Source organism: Sinocyclocheilus anshuiensis, unplaced genomic scaffold (genome assembly GCF_001515605.1).
Source record: "Sinocyclocheilus anshuiensis isolate Anshui unplaced genomic scaffold, SAMN03320099.WGS_v1.1 scaffold744, whole genome shotgun sequence".
In the NCBI taxonomy this organism is placed as follows: Eukaryota; Metazoa; Chordata; class Actinopteri; order Cypriniformes; family Cyprinidae; genus Sinocyclocheilus; species Sinocyclocheilus anshuiensis.
The window spans coordinates 105,796-123,818 of NW_015558574.1; the positions used below are offsets into that span (position 1 = coordinate 105,796).

Here is an 18,023-nt window from a genome sequence, read left to right on the forward strand (position 1 = left end):
TTAGAGAAAAAAAAGGACTTCTGCTTACGCAATAAACATTTCAAAACATCCTCCACTTCTTATTCTACACAAACAGAACCGTAAACATGATCACATGAAAGCTGATTATGTATTTCTATACACATTCAGCTGTTAATGATGAATGGTGTTCACATGAAATAGAGGTGAACTCCTGCGACAGAGACTTGCACTCTTGCACTCTCAGCCGTGTGTTGTGTAGTCTCTGTTACCACTGTTTGCAATATTCATGAATGAACCAAAATGCCTGCAAAAAAGCTACTAAATTGAATAGTGCAAAAAAGTGTGAGAAGACTAACACTAGTCACTGTGCTGATATAAGAGCAGTAATTAAAAAAAAGAGTCACTTTCACTCCTTATCGCAATGGTAACCCCAAAACTTCAACATAGCAGAACATCTAAAGAACAGAACATTAAACATTAACAAGTCTCCTTCTTAATTCACCTGCTCAAAAACACAAAAATAACAAAAAAATGTCAACAATTACTTTCTCTGTGCAAAGCCATTTCCAAGCCAATAGCATTTTACAATTTCAAATAGAATATTCAACATCTGTTTTGTCTTAAATCATTCAAATTTAAGCAAACTGAACCAGTTGCAAAAACCCTGAACAGTGACTGTTATTAAATTGGCCCTTTTTATATTCCCGGGTTTCTCAGAAGTGGAAGCCATAATGGGTGAACTTCTATGGTGGGGAATAAAAGACTACAAAACAAAAATCCACTATTATAGTTCCATGTATTTCCAAAGGATATTACATAGAAAAGTGTTAAAGGAGTGTTAGGTTACACTTTATTTTAAGGTATAGCCGTGTTACAGTGTAATTACACATTAACTACATGTACTTACTATATGCTTAGGGTTAGGATTAGGGTTTGGCTTAGGGTTATTTGCATGTAATTATGCATAATTAATTGTTATTATAATAGTAAGAACGTGTAACATGTGTAACAAGAACAACTCAAAATAAAGTGTTACCGATAAAACTCCTTAAAACAAAACCTTTTTTTTTTCTTTTTAAAATTAAAATAATAGCAAGGTATAATAATAAATAATAATGTTCTAAATATAAAACTAATTATTTAAACAACTTAAATATGTTGGAAATTTCCAATAATAATAATAATAATAATCAATAACTAGAACTCACCACCAGAGGTCGCCAAGGCTTTTCATTGAGTTTGAGTTTTAAATTAGTGTTGTGTGTTTTTATGTATATTTATATATTGTCTGTAATATATTGCATGGTAAAGACAGAAACCTTTTTGTGTGTGTGTCAAAATATTGTCAACGCCTTTAAAAATATTGGTGAAATTTAGAATTTTACAACCAAATTTCTTTGATGACCATTTTTCAGTATCTTCGTTATTATATATATATATATATATTAGTGCTGTCAAACGATTAATCACGATTAATTGCATTCAAAATAAAAGTTTTCGTTTATATAATATATGCATGTGTACTGTGTATATTTATTATGTATATATAAATACAAACACATGCATGTATTTTGAAAATATGTACATTTATATACATTTATATATTTATGTTCTTATATTTTATATGATATATAAGTATATTTAATATATAAACATTACATATTTTTCTTAAATATATACATGTATGTGTTTGTATTTATATATACATAATTAATATATACAGTATACACACATATATTATGTAAACAAAAACTTTTATTTTGAATGCAATTTATATATATATAAACTTTAGCCAATGTTAGAACTGTGAGCGAAACCCTGATCTCTCCTGTCTGTGACTTCATGAGATTAAATCAGGGGAAATTTTCCCACAATGATCTGCACAGGTGATTGTCACACCGCTTAACTAAATATCCCCCCGAGGGCAAGCCATGTCACTGCCAGGAACAGAGGATCCATTCTTCTGCTCTGTCTGTGTGCTGTGTTTTCAATGCAAGACAATACAAGAGCTGCTTCTACAACAGTGTTGTTTCTCACTGAGTGCTCAAGAGGAGGCTGGCACCAGCATGACCACAAGTCACTGTGTAAAAAAGATCCCTGTTTCCTTTAAATACAATATTCCTCTATTTAAGAACTTTGTAGAAATATAACATTCATATTCACACTTAAAATGCATTTGAAATAGACATAGGCCCTACATAAGAAATATAAACAGGTTCCTAATGAAATATAATAGATCTGCCGCATTATTATTCCTTAAACTGATAAATGACGGAAGAAGAGAGCTAGAGATGAAGCAAGTGCTTTCCATGTTGTGGTGCACTGCAATTCATGAGATTACTTCATGAAATACATAACTTGGTATATGCTTGTTATGCTACTGCTGAACAGCATCTAGAAAATAAAGTATATTTGACATGATCATCTTCTATAAAAACGAAATGGATTGGAGAAGAGAAATAAAATAATACTGGCTGCTGTAAAATGTTTTTTTTATACTCAATTTTTTTTTTGAAGTTGTAAATAATGCAAATATTAGTGTATATATTAGATATGCTTTACAAGAAAAACTACTTTAGTTTTTCCACTTTTCCAGTTTAGTTTAATGTTAATTGCGTTTTACTAGCAATTTTTGAGCAAATATCATTCTATAAATAGTTTTTTTTTTTTTTATAAAATAAAATAAACTACTGTATAGGAGTGGTTCTTACCGCTTGAGAGAACGACCAGGACCGAATGGCACCGTTGCTGTACCTGCTGAAGAGATGACAGCAGATTTAATGTAGGAACAGGTATGGCACAATAAGCTATGTCTGAAGCTAAAGCAATAATACTGTAATAATATAATAGTACTGAAAATAATAGTATTGAAACAGGGTGTTACGTTAAGTGGAAAAATCACTTGGTGTATGAAATTCATTTGCACAGATGAACTCCAAGGGCAGTTCTGAGCACATTCTCATTATAAACTTAAAATACACTGAACAAAATTATAAACGCAACACTTTTGTTTTTATTTAAAGTGTAAACTATCAGATTTTAATTCAGTTTTAATCAGGTGGACCTCAAATTTTCAGATTCGAGTCCTTTCAAAACCTGAGCTAGAAATAAAATTAATTATTAATTCCCTTATAGAATTAATGAGTTAAATTCCTTACAGTACTTACATATTTGATTGTCTCCTCTGTTATTTTATTTAGAGATTGATGCATTTTGCAAGCCTTTTCAAAATGTTTACAGCTTTTACATAGGTTAAATATAATGCAACCCAAAGAAAGCCAACAGTACTGAATGGGTGCATCATTAGTAAGACTGTCAAACGATTAAAAATTATAATTTCCATAGTTTTAGTGGCACCAAATAAGTTTCCAACACTGACACTGGACAGACAGACACAGAGCCCCTGACCAATATTGCCACATGGAGTTATTTTACAGTCAAGGTAATCTTTTTGTGGCAGACTTTGGGCCATCACACAGAACACATTCTTGCATTCTGTCTAAGGTATTTCTAATTGGTGAAAACATAAAAACATGCATCAGATGGATGTTGTTGTCAGTTGTGTTGCGTCTTGCTGTCTTGCTGCACAGCATTTTTTTGGATAGTCTGACCCTTGCATTCTGTTCCTTTGCATTGCACTCTGTTTAGCGTCCACAAACGAGTGCCTAAAAACGTTTTCTATTTACTTCAAATTTGAATTTATATTTGTATCTAATTATTTTGTTATTTAACTATATTTATATTTAAATAGTTTGTGTTGTACACTAAGGAGAAACAATTATAAGAGAAAACAATGAAGGGTTTAGTCATCTCTATTTAGAGAAATCACACCACTTCAGTCCCACGACATGCGACCAACAGTGTTTATATCAGTCCTGTTTTTATTTCCATATGGAACTATCCCAATACCAATCTTTCTTTGTCTTCAACAAGTAAATATTGTTAACACTTTAAATAATGTCCCACTCATTACCATTAGTTAATGCATTAGCCATCATTAGCCTTATTGTCAAGTGTTACCACAATACCTGCTTTGGTTTTAAACTGCAGTTACAAACTAAATTTAATGTTTCAAAATATGACAGAAATTATTTACTACCTCTACACATAATGGTAAGTGTTCCAGATCATGGCGTTGTCTCTGTTTTTGGTGCTTGCGGAATTTAAATCGTGATGTCACCACACTATTGCTTGCTATAAATATACACAAAGGAGCAGCAAGTCCACAGAGCATCTCGCATCCCGGCAGGGAAAATACATTCCTGATAACTGAGCATAAACTATCTGGGCTGAGATTCTTCCTGTTCTATTGTTTAGGCTGAGAGTGAATGTGCACTGCTCTATGGACGCTGCTACTGCTGTGAGTGCCGTTAAGTTCTGCACCCACCTGTTGATGAATGCGTTGTTGGCGGTCCAGTCAGGATCCTGTGGCAGGACAGAGAACAGTTAATATATGCTTCAGCATGGGCAAGACCACTGTGCTCTGTGCTCCACTTCAACATTTCATATTTCATTCTGTTTATTCTTGAACAATGAGTTCATGTAGAAGTGGATGGGCACCCTGGTGGCGATTCTATGTCAAAAGCTACAGTTTACAGACTAATTATTGTATACATCAGATAAAAAGGAGTTAAGACAAAAGATATGATCAGACTACAGTGTTCAAGCAAAAAGTGTTATATTCCCATGCATCAGTCACAAAACATACAATAATATTCATGCGCAATATATTATAATATAATATAATTAGTGCTGTCAAACGATTAATCACGATTAATCGCATCCAAAATAAAAGTTTTTGTTTACATAATATATATGTGTGTACTGTGTATATTTATTATGTATATATAAATACACACACATGCATGTATACATTTCAGAAAAATGTTATGTTTATATTAAATATATTTACATATAATATAAATTATATAAATATAGATATAGACATGTAACTATTTTCAAAATATATACTGTGTGTATTTATATATACATAATAAATATACACAGTACACACATATATATTATGTAAACAAAAACCTTTATTTTGGATGCGATTAATTGCGATTAATCGTTTGACAGCACTAAATATAACATAATATGAGTAAATTTACATTCCACGCAAAGCCAGTGCCCATTGCTTATTTGTTACTTTACTCAGCAGGGATCAATGCATTTCTTCAATAAAGTACATTTCATTGAGCAACAAGCAGATTTCAGATTTTGCGAGGGCAAACCAACAAATATGGGAAAATTGAAGAGGTCAGTATGAATGAAATATTAAGTGAAATTATGATGGTAAGTTGGAATGATAGATATAGGCAGAACACAGAAACAGTTAGAAAGATTGTAAAACCTTTATGTAAAAGGATAGAAATAGAGAATAAGAGCAAACTACTCCCTAGTTTTGTGAAGTCATTCACAGTGTTTGGATCTCACAATTGACACTGGGTTTAAAAATACAAAGCTGTAAAGCTGCCTTAAGGAGGAACAATTATTGGCAATTGTTAATTGCTTTCTGAAGTTGTTTTACTTTTTAATTTATTGTAAAAATGTACCATAAGTTGTACCATGCTACACAATTCTTACTGTATGTTTAAGATGAGTACATCTTGGACGAATGTCACCAAATAGCTGTGTTATGTCATAATCATGATTTCATAAACATTTAAGATACCGTTTTACCTTGTGTGTCACTGCATACAAATCAGTAACTTTCTCTTGGTCCACTTTTCTACAGAGTTTTTAAATCTGTAGTCAATGCCAAAATATTATCGGTTACTAACTTGCATCCGCATCTTTTTAATGAAGACAACCAGATAATTCAGATAATTAAGACAATACAAAAACATCTGGAACAGCAGCTTTAATGGAAAGAAGCAACTAATGTGGTACAAAATGTAAGTGTGGTACAAAAGAGTTAATGTGGAGGAAAAAACACCTTAGACCAATAGTTAATATGACATAATCCGTTCTGCATAATCCAAAAATGCAAAATACTGATATAAAACCCAGCGTTCAGTGAAAACAACATTACAGCTGATGTCGGAAATTTTGTGATTTATACAGTGCTAAATCTTATCTCAGAGCCTACTGTATGAAACTGTTATCATGATTCCTCAATCAAAAATGATTTGACATCAGCAATGGCTAAAAAGCATAGATTTTACAGTGACTAAGAAGCTAAGAAAGCGGCCATAATTTATTTACCCTTAATTCAAAACCCTTATTATTTTCCTTATTTTGTGGAACACAAAAGAGGATTTTTTGAACAACGTCTGAGCTGTTCTTTTTAATACCCTAAAAATGAAATGTATGGTACAGAAAATTAAAGTTTGGCCAACCTGCAAAGCATAAACACCACAGATCTGGAACAACACAGGGTGAGTAAATGATGTCAGAATTCCTGTTTGAGTAAACTATACCTTTGATAAAAAATAAGGGGAAAAAAAAAAAAAACTGTCTTCAAAATGCAGTAAGCATTTGGAAAAATATTCCTATCAATATACAACGTAAAAGATCAAAAATTATTTTTCCTTTGGTGTAAAACAAAAATAACTTACTCAAAAGACATACTCTTAACACGCGAAGAAAACAATAAAATGTAACCATGATGAAACTCATAGAAACCTTGGAAAAAAAAGTTTGCTGAACCCTCCAATTACATCTATTGAAGGTTTTACATCCAGAGCAAAAAGACAAGAGAATCAACAGGATGCATTTGTTTCTCTAATTAGAAATTAGTTGACTAAACTGTTTGGAAAGACATGGGGTTTAGTAGGAATGGGAAAAATGACTGGAATTTATTTTATTCCCCCCAACCTTAAACTAGGTACTACTGTTCCATGAACGCTTTGAATTTCAAGGATTCCACTGTGGAAATAGCTGAGGTAGGCATACATTTTCAAGTGGCTTAATATGCAAATTAATAGGGTACAACGTGGCTACCGTTGTAACAGTGTACTCAAACACAAACAAGTAATAGGGTACCAAGGCCCACCTTAAGAAAAAATATGCTATTCACTGCGCCTAAAATGTATAATTGCAAAAAATATATATATACGTTGTATTGAACAATAATGGAGCAACATGTTTTGTGTTAAAATAAATCATTCAAGTTGTTCATTTTGTTTAAAAATCTTATAATAATCTTATTACCCCACACACTGGGTAAAAGGCACACGGTATTGATACAAATACTTCAGCTAAAATAATGTTTTTTTTAATAATGTCTAAGTTAATACTTGTTAAAAACAATAACTTTAGCAAAGTTTGTACTATATTCTGCTTATTTTGAAAAATAAAAGAATCCATTTTTGTTCGATAAATATATTGACATTAAAATATGGTAATATAAAAATTTATTTTAAAATACAGAAACAAAATAGTTTTAATAAGCAAAGATTCTGAAAGTATTGAAGGAGATCCAACAATAATTGAATATATATTTACAGTAGTAACAAAAAATGATATTTTATTATATATGATTAATATCATGTTTTTAAATATGATGGTTTCATTCTAAACATGGTGATTATCTCTAGTATGGACACCCAACGTAATATATGATATTTAACATCTGAATCTAACCACCATGCCATGTCAACAAATGAAAAAGTCAGCCATCTATTAATTATCATGTTAATTACTGTGTGCCTTTAGCCCCAACAGCAGGGGCGCTTTTTACCCCAAATACCATACTTGTACATATTCTTTCTTTAATTATCTTAAACAAAACTGAAAATCATAAAGAAGACCTTTGTCTCACAATATATGCATTAATTTTAGCGATTCTCATTTGCTACTTAAATCTACAACATTTTAAAAAACATAAAATATTAGATCAAGTAAACACATAATCAACTTTGCACTGCTGCACGCGATCGAGTCAAGGATCAGACAAAAATACACGTGCATCTTGAAAAGCGGATGTTTTGGAAAGTGCTATGCCACGTTTTTGTGCCATCTAGTGGTTTAGATTAAAATAATATCCCCGGGGCGCCGTTGTACCCTACTGTGGTGTAAGAGTTAAGCAGAGATAATGTATCTCATTTTTGCCCACATGTGTTTCCAAACATACATTTCTGAGGTTAAATTCTAGTCATTTTAGACACATTCTAGGCAATCTAGTCAAGTGGTAATGTAGACAAATAAGAGGCACAAAGAAATACCCCAAGAAAAGGAGAGTGAAAGCATGAAAAAGTACATGAGAAAAGAGTTACCGCACACAGCTGGACAAAGGGTGAAGGCAAGCTGACATTAGTGTGTCAATAGCTTAAGCCGTGTGATCCAACTGACCAGTAGCGAGGGCTCCACGGGGGGCCGTTTGGGGGTGGATGTCATGGGGGTCTTTTTGACAAAGTCCTCTTGATAAGGTATGGTGGCGCTGTTGTGTAGATCCGCACTGACAAGGAATCGGCTGTTCCTTGAGTAGTCGATCCCATAAGCGGGTCTTTCGGCTGTGAACTTGTAAGACGAGCCTGGGCCCGGGGCCTCCTCAGCGATAGTTGGTATGCGTTCGTTGCTTAGGTATCTGTACAGAAGATCTTCACCTAGACCAGAAGATTAAAAGATGCATGTAATTGCAGATGTTTTCAAATCCCTAGAACAAATTCCCCAGCAATCATACAGTATGTAAAAATGGGATGTTGAAATTATGATTATAGGCAGATAAACTTATGGTTAAGCGTTACCAAAGTAATTCCTGTGAGTGGAGTTATATAAACACTACCATTTCAAAATTTGGGGGTCTGTAAGATTTTTAACATTTTTGAAGGTCACACTCACCAAGGGTGCATTTATTTAATCAAAAATACAGTAAAACAGTACTACTGTGAAATATTATTACAGTTCAAAAATGTTTTTTTTTTTTATATATATTTTCAAATGTAATATACTGTATAGTGATTCAAAGCTGAATTACTCCAGTCTTCAGTGTTTTTTTTTCAGAAATCATTCTAATATGAAATTGATTAATTGAAAATTCAAAAGAACGGCATTTATTTGAAATAGGTTTTTGTAACAATATAAAAGTCTTTACTGTCAGAGCTTACATGGCTTTTAAGGCAGGGCTTGAAGATGAAAAAAAAAAATTTCAATCTGTTCACTCCGAGCAGAATCGATATTTTAACGTTTCTGTTCCTCCTGCGTTCCTCTGTATTATTACCATTTCGAAACTGGTTTGAGTAGAAAAAATACCGGTTAATAACATTATTTTTTTTTACTTTTTCTTTGCCAATAATAATAATAATAATAATAATAATAATTTATTAAAAATAAGAAAATAAAAAATCTGTTAACGATTTAAACACATGAAAGTATTTTTTCAAGATATTTAAAAATGTTTGCTGCATTGTAAAAAAAAAAAAAAACGCTACTCGTATAAAATTGCGTTTTGAGAGGAAAAAAAACATAAGTCGCGTAGGCTCACATCGCATTTAATTATTACATTCAGAAATAATGCAGACTAAACTACCGGTAAAGCAAAATGTTTACAAACATTATAAACAGCTATTAGTTCCCTTCTCTCCACAACAAATCCTCTAAAGTTAAGGCTATATAAAGCGTTTAGGCTATATAAATGTCAAGCCAAAAACAAATTAATTTAAGGCAAAACTGATGCCTCTCTCATTCGGCACAAATCCAAATGTTTCCATATTCGCGACATATGCTCAAATATTCTAAAATATTATTTATTATGTAATAGGCTTTGTACTTCACTCACATCAACGTAAAACATCATCCTTCACGTCAGCTACATCAGCACAGTGAGGTGGTGGTCACGCTGAACGCAACAGATTGTACAACTGAGCAGTGTAACTTTTTATGTTTCTTTAACTGTATTTTATTTTGATAATGAACAAGCTGCAATGTCGCAAAAACATGTTGTGTCTGTGTGCACGTGAGGCGCCGGCGCGATATGGTCGTACCAACGCTGGTTGGTTATAGCCTACAGATATAAGCAAGACATCAATCAAAACTGCAAAGCTTTTGCAAAATAAAGACTTTCTGCCGTCTCGTTTTCCTTTCTGTGAACTTTGGATCACAATGAACCAAAACTCAGCAAAAAAAATTCTTTCGTTTTGTTAATCTGTCAATGATTTAAGTGAAATATATTTTGTGTATAGGCCTATATATTCATTTTTTATGTAAGCCTATCGTTTTACTCTGTTATGTGTTTTTTTATTCTCTCCATGTGCGAGTCTCTGAAGTGGTTAAACTGGATTGGTGTGAATGTGTTATGTACCTTTCCGTCCCTGTGTCCAGGGCTTTGCATACAGGTCTGCCACGCTCAAACATGTATCCGAAGGCATTGACAGAGGTCGTGGTTTACCTGTGTGCACCATTCATGTAAAACAGTCAAACTCAATGTAAACATACAAAAGGACAAAAAAAGGTTCAATTTAAGCTACACTGCAATGATGAAAAAAATGGATGAATGTGAATCTGAAACTTTTAAATCTGATTTTTTTTCTGAAATAATGACCTTGTGATGAGGATCTTCCTCTTGGACGCATCTGTACGTTGACCTCAAGTGGTTGAACGGACAGTTTGTCATAGTCTGCAATGGTGAAGCGCCGGTGGCTCTCCAGGTCCAGGAAGGAGTTTGGGGACTCCGAGCCTTTAGGTCTGACATTCAGGCTGGTGTATGAGCTGTTCCGTACTTCCCTGTAACAGAGGACAAAAGCTTGTTTAATCAGCAGGAATGATTAAAAAACAAAGAATCATGCTTAAAGGAATAGTTCACCCAAAGATGAAAATCGTTTAACTTTAAGCCATCGCTTCTGGCCAAAATCCATTCAGAGTCCATAATCCATAATGCTTCCTCCAGTGAAGAAGTCCATCCTCTGTTGTCCTCTCCCATCAAAATCCACCAATATATTTGTTTAGAGCTGTTTTGGACTGTTTTCATTTCAAATGATGCTGAATATGTGCATATTTCACTCTTGATTCAGAAGAGTTCAGTTTTACACTGGAAAAATCTATATTATGGATAGAGGACTGTCATGGTTCTGTTCAGTTAGTTTTATTATCATGGACTTTTCGTTTGTTTTCATTAGTTTCCTGTTGTCCTTTGTTCTAATTTCCCTCCACATATTAGAAGTCATTAGTTCCCTCAACTACCCTGTATTTAAGCTGCTCTAGTTCACTCTTCAGTTTTCGGTTGTTGTTTGTGTTTGTGTACACACTGTCACACCTGACAAGGACTCGTTTGAACTTAAAAAAACATCTTGATGGATTTCTTGTTTAAACAGACAGCTTTTCACTTCACAAACTGTTAACTGATGGACTGGAGTGGTGTGGATTATTGTGATGTTTTTATCATTCATTTTTAGGTAAACTATTCTTTTAGCATCTTTGGAGTTAAGTTCAGAAATGCAATGGAAAAGTGAGAATCCTACAGCAAAGTATTACGTTGGTACCATCTGATAGTCTGATAGTAACACCATTGTACTTTAATACATCCCATGAACGGAATATTTACCATGATCAAAATACCGTAATATTTACAAGGTATTTCACTTCTACATGTTACAAGAGAACCTTCAGAGAGGTTTTCTTGGTGGCAACAGCATCCAGTCTCACCGTGGTGTGTAAGGCACGGATGGAGGTGGAGGGATGTACAGGTCCAGTATGGCTGGCTTGTCCTTCCTACTGCAGAGTTTGGCAGAATTGTCCGACTGACTCTTACTAGGAGACGTGGAGCTCTGTAGAACACAAGGAAAACCATTTGTACTTCATTCACCTTTTCAAAACATCTCTCCACAAATAAAATGCCAAATATCACTAAATAGAGTGACAAAATGAAATTGGTGTATTAATGCAATTATGTATAGCCCTATAACATACAATGATAAAACAAACAATTTTAGACATTGGTGCGACTCCAAAATGTTTGAAATACTTTTTGGGGTCACCGAATATACCTGAAAATTACATGCAAACCTCATTTTTAAGCATTCACAGCAACATATAATTTAAGTCTAAGATTTATAAACCGATACCAACGCACTTTGTTCAAACAATATTGTGATGTTGTGTGTTTTCGTAAAAACGTTAGCAAAAAAAAAAAGTATTTACTTGACTATAAAATTCACATCCATTTGTATTACAATTTTAACATTCTTGAATTCTTGCCGATAGCCAATCCTGATATATAATTATTTTTAATTTTGTTTTTTAACAGGAACTTATTTGTTAGAATTAAATTAACAATAATAAAGTTATTTTATAATGACAGTACACTTATCGGCAAGACATCGATGTAAATACCGATGCCGATATTTACATTTAAAGTCATTATCTGCCGATTCTGATATCGGTCCGATAATATCGTGCACCCCTAAAATAAACTTCATGTCATGCATATTTGTCAGTCATACATAAATGAAACAGGTAAGATTTTTACACTCAAAAACAATCAGGGCGTAGTTTAATATTAACTATTTGCATCTACTTAATTTTATTTAAATACTCATTTTCAAAATGCATATATTCAATTTGCTTAGAATCAGCATTAACATGTATTGTTAGAACAATAAAAAATGTATTCAGTTTAAAAGTATGAACTGTTAAAATATGATTAGATGTGAAACAAGCAAGTTAGATTCAGTTAGTTCAAATTTATGAGACTGAAACAATGGCATATTACATTGGACTCATTTCTTTCATTGTATGGACAAAATACCTGATTCAATATCTATTTCAAAATTTCATGTTAAATGTAAATTATTACATTTTTTTGCAAGATGTGTCCACATGTTTGGCCATATAGTGTTAAAATAAGGTTATATAAAATTATTAATATAAATATTTAATACATGTTGTCTTTGATTAACAATTTTACAATCTGAAAAACAAAAAAACTTCAGTTCACTTCTACGATCATCTAAGAGTTGATGACTGTTAGAATTGACACACCTGAGGCACGGGAGGTTTCCAGCGCATGTTTTTGAGAGGTGCTGGGGTAAATCCTGAGGTTCCTGTGGGCCTTTTCTTTAAAAGAAGCACCACACTTTTAGGGTCCTCTCTCAGCTTGGCCACCAGGTTCTTCAGCTGCCAACCCACCTGGAGCAAACAAGCACAAGCCCTTAAGTACTGTCCAAAAGCATTCTGTATATACAGACACAGGCTCCTTTTCAAATCCTTTTCAAATATGACAAATCCAGAATGCACTAATGTACCACTGTTTAATACAAAGAAATTGTGTGCAGAAATACATACCACTGTCTGCTGATTGACTTGGATGACTTCATCTCCAGCATGGATCTTGCGTGTCATATCTGCTGGGGACTAGAGGGGAAATTCTATGAGTATTTGTTTTCTTGAAATATTGATGTGTCTGTCAAAACCATTTAAACAATTTGTCCCAAAATCCCAGCCTTCCTCACTAAATAAATACAAAAAGAATGCTTAAAAAATTGGTACAATTGACCTTTTAACTAAAAAATCTAATCTACATTTATAATGGTGGGAATATTTGTTAAGTACATGCTGTGGATTCATAAGCAGGCTTCACCACAAGTAGAAATATAAATAGCTACAACATCTATACTTAAGTAAAATAAATGCAAATACACCCAAAACAAGAAATGTAAAGTAAAATAGCATGTCTTCTAAAGAACTATCTACATGATATGATACACATGCTATACAAATGTATTTAATTTTATGTTTCTGTTCTTCCTTGCACCAAAGTCATATACAGTACAATATAGAACAGTGGTGCATTCAAACTCATCAGAAATATGAAAAAATGTAAGTTGTCAAATTTGATTAACAAAACTGAAATGATGTTTCTGCACCACACCATTTCCGCAGGCCTGCTATTCAAGGGCTGCACACAAAAACAAATGAACGAAATGAACAAATGACTACCTGTGTAGTCCGATTCACAAAGAAAAAGTCACACTTGTGTGGTTCTCAGTCCAAATTGACTGCCATAGGAAAGAAAAGGGATATAAGATATAAAAATATGGAAATACAGAGATTTTCAGTCATAAAGCAGAAAAAGCATAGCAGTGAATGTTTGAAACTCTAAAACATCAAGAGTGTCAAGTAGATACGCACACTGGCGTGACTGTAACACAAAGCAAAGTTTTGACAATTTGTGAAATAAGTTTGTGTCTGAAAAACTGTTCTAAATAACTAGGGAATCAACAATTATATATTTATATATAGCGCTATACAGGCATCCATTTTTACATTTTATACAGAAATAAATGGTCCATAATTTAGATGTGAATATTGTTTAGTAACATGATATATACATATATATATATAAATACAGTATATATACACATATATTATATATGTAATGTTTATATATATAAACATTATTAAAATGAAATACAGTACATTCATTTCATTAAAATAAAATTATTATACAAGTGGTGTGGATTATTGTGATGTTTTTATCATTCATTTTTAGGTAAACTATTCTTTTAGCATCTTTGGAGTTAAGTTCAGAAATGCAATGGAAAAGTGAGAATCCTACAGCAAAGTATTACGTTGGTACCATCTGATAGTCTGATAGTAACACCATTGTACTTTAATACATCCCATGAACGGAATATTTACCATGATCAAAATACCGTAATATTTACAAGGTATTTCACTTCTACATGTTACAAGAGAACCTTCAGAGAGGTTTTCTTGGTGGCAACAGCATCCAGTCTCACCGTGGTGTGTAAGGCACGGATGGAGGTGGAGGGATGTACAGGTCCAGTATGGCTGGCTTGTCCTTCCTACTGCAGAGTTTGGCAGAATTGTCCGACTGACTCTTACTAGGAGACGTGGAGCTCTGTAGAACACAAGGAAAACCATTTGTACTTCATTCACCTTTTCAAAACATCTCTCCACAAATAAAATGCCAAATATCACTAAATAGAGTGACAAAATGAAATTGGTGTATTAATGCAATTATGTATAGCCCTATAACATACAATGATAAAACAAACAATTTTAGACATTGGTGCGACTCCAAAATGTTTGAAATACTTTTTGGGGTCACCGAATATACCTGAAAATTACATGCAAACCTCATTTTTAAGCATTCACAGCAACATATAATTTAAGTCTAAGATTTATAAACCGATACCAACGCACTTTGTTCAAACAATATTGTGATGTTGTGTGTTTTCGTAAAAACGTTAGCAAAAAAAAAAAGTATTTACTTGACTATAAAATTCACATCCATTTGTATTACAATTTTAACATTCTTGAATTCTTGCCGATAGCCAATCCTGATATATAATTATTTTTAATTTTGTTTTTTAACAGGAACTTATTTGTTAGAATTAAATTAACAATAATAAAGTTATTTTATAATGACAGTACACTTATCGGCAAGACATCGATGTAAATACCGATGCCGATATTTACATTTAAAGTCATTATCTGCCGATTCTGATATCGGTCCGATAATATCGTGCACCCCTAAAATAAACTTCATGTCATGCATATTTGTCAGTCATACATAAATGAAACAGGTAAGATTTTTACACTCAAAAACAATCAGGGCGTAGTTTAATATTAACTATTTGCATCTACTTAATTTTATTTAAATACTCATTTTCAAAATGCATATATTCAATTTGCTTAGAATCAGCATTAACATGTATTGTTAGAACAATAAAAAATGTATTCAGTTTAAAAGTATGAACTGTTAAAATATGATTAGATGTGAAACAAGCAAGTTAGATTCAGTTAGTTCAAATTTATGAGACTGAAACAATGGCATATTACATTGGACTCATTTCTTTCATTGTATGGACAAAATACCTGATTCAATATCTATTTCAAAATTTCATGTTAAATGTAAATTATTACATTTTTTTGCAAGATGTGTCCACATGTTTGGCCATATAGTGTTAAAATAAGGTTATATAAAATTATTAATATAAATATTTAATACATGTTGTCTTTGATTAACAATTTTACAATCTGAAAAACAAAAAAACTTCAGTTCACTTCTACGATCATCTAAGAGTTGATGACTGTTAGAATTGACACACCTGAGGCACGGGAGGTTTCCAGCGCATGTTTTTGAGAGGTGCTGGGGTAAATCCTGAGGTTCCTGTGGGCCTTTTCTTTAAAAGAAGCACCACACTTTTAGGGTCCTCTCTCAGCTTGGCCACCAGGTTCTTCAGCTGCCAACCCACCTGGAGCAAACAAGCACAAGCCCTTAAGTACTGTCCAAAAGCATTCTGTATATACAGACACAGGCTCCTTTTCAAATCCTTTTCAAATATGACAAATCCAGAATGCACTAATGTACCACTGTTTAATACAAAGAAATTGTGTGCAGAAATACATACCACTGTCTGCTGATTGACTTGGATGACTTCATCTCCAGCATGGATCTTGCGTGTCATATCTGCTGGGGACTAGAGGGGAAATTCTATGAGTATTTGTTTTCTTGAAATATTGATGTGTCTGTCAAAACCATTTAAACAATTTGTCCCAAAATCCCAGCCTTCCTCACTAAATAAATACAAAAAGAATGCTTAAAAAATTGGTACAATTGACCTTTTAACTAAAAAATCTAATCTACATTTATAATGGTGGGAATATTTGTTAAGTACATGCTGTGGATTCATAAGCAGGCTTCACCACAAGTAGAAATATAAATAGCTACAACATCTATACTTAAGTAAAATAAATGCAAATACACCCAAAACAAGAAATGTAAAGTAAAATAGCATGTCTTCTAAAGAACTATCTACATGATATGATACACATGCTATACAAATGTATTTAATTTTATGTTTCTGTTCTTCCTTGCACCAAAGTCATATACAGTACAATATAGAACAGTGGTGCATTCAAACTCATCAGAAATATGAAAAAATGTAAGTTGTCAAATTTGATTAACAAAACTGAAATGATGTTTCTGCACCACACCATTTCCGCAGGCCTGCTATTCAAGGGCTGCACACAAAAACAAATGAACGAAATGAACAAATGACTACCTGTGTAGTCCGATTCACAAAGAAAAAGTCACACTTGTGTGGTTCTCAGTCCAAATTGACTGCCATAGGAAAGAAAAGGGATATAAGATATAAAAATATGGAAATACAGAGATTTTCAGTCATAAAGCAGAAAAAGCATAGCAGTGAATGTTTGAAACTCTAAAACATCAAGAGTGTCAAGTAGATACGCACACTGGCGTGACTGTAACACAAAGCAAAGTTTTGACAATTTGTGAAATAAGTTTGTGTCTGAAAAACTGTTCTAAATAACTAGGGAATCAACAATTATATATTTATATATAGCGCTATACAGGCATCCATTTTTACATTTTATACAGAAATAAATGGTCCATAATTTAGATGTGAATATTGTTTAGTAACATGATATATACATATATATATATAAATACAGTATATATACACATATATTATATATGTAATGTTTATATATATAAACATTATTAAAATGAAATACAGTACATTCATTTCATTAAAATAAAATTATTATACAATTATGGTCTCCAGTCAGTTTTGACCACGAACTCTCATATGAACATCACAAGTAGTGGTTGACCGATACTGGTTTTTTGACAGCCGATTCCGATGCTGATGCCGATATCTTGGAAAGCCGGGTGGCCGATGGCCGATATAAAGCCGATATAATTGTATTTATTTTCATTCATATTTAAGAAATTTGAAATCATTTGAAAATGGATTAAAAATAATTTAGTAAAATAAACATACTTATATTTTAGATGACAAAGTATTTTCCACAAATAAATATTTTTTATAATTTTATAATTAAAAAGTAAGTAAACTATAACCAACAGAGCACTCAGTATTCTGGGAAGTTTGTTGAACAAGGAGAATGTGAGCACTGTGTGCTCAGGCGCTGCCACACTCAGCGCTGTCGAAATAAAAGTCCGGCCTCGAACGCATCGGCCAAACAGAAAAACGTATCCGCCGATGCCGATATTTGAAAAATGCCAAATATCGGCCGATATATCGGCCTTGGCGATATATCGGTCGACCACTAATCACAAGTGTGATTACCAAAGCCGCAGCGTTAATGAATTGCTCAAAAAGACTCAT

At 32.9% G+C, this 18,023-nt stretch overlaps 1 protein-coding gene across 1 annotated transcript in view; it reads right to left on the minus strand.

The window, feature by feature from the left end:
• Positions 1-18,023, minus strand: part of LOC107679657 (connector enhancer of kinase suppressor of ras 3-like) — a 66,107-nt gene that overhangs the window by 16,505 nt on the left and 31,579 nt on the right. Inside the window, exons 8-15 of the mRNA XM_016475276.1 lie at positions 16,278-16,346; positions 15,975-16,121; positions 14,640-14,761; positions 10,445-10,626; positions 10,205-10,291; positions 8,257-8,510; positions 4,349-4,386; positions 2,673-2,718 (exon numbers count right to left, since the gene is read on the minus strand). Of these exons, the coding sequence (XP_016330762.1) occupies positions 2,673-2,718; positions 4,349-4,386; positions 8,257-8,510; positions 10,205-10,291; positions 10,445-10,626; positions 14,640-14,761; positions 15,975-16,121; positions 16,278-16,346 (945 nt within the window). The remainder of the gene's footprint in view (positions 1-2,672; positions 2,719-4,348; positions 4,387-8,256; positions 8,511-10,204; positions 10,292-10,444; positions 10,627-14,639; positions 14,762-15,974; positions 16,122-16,277; positions 16,347-18,023) is intronic.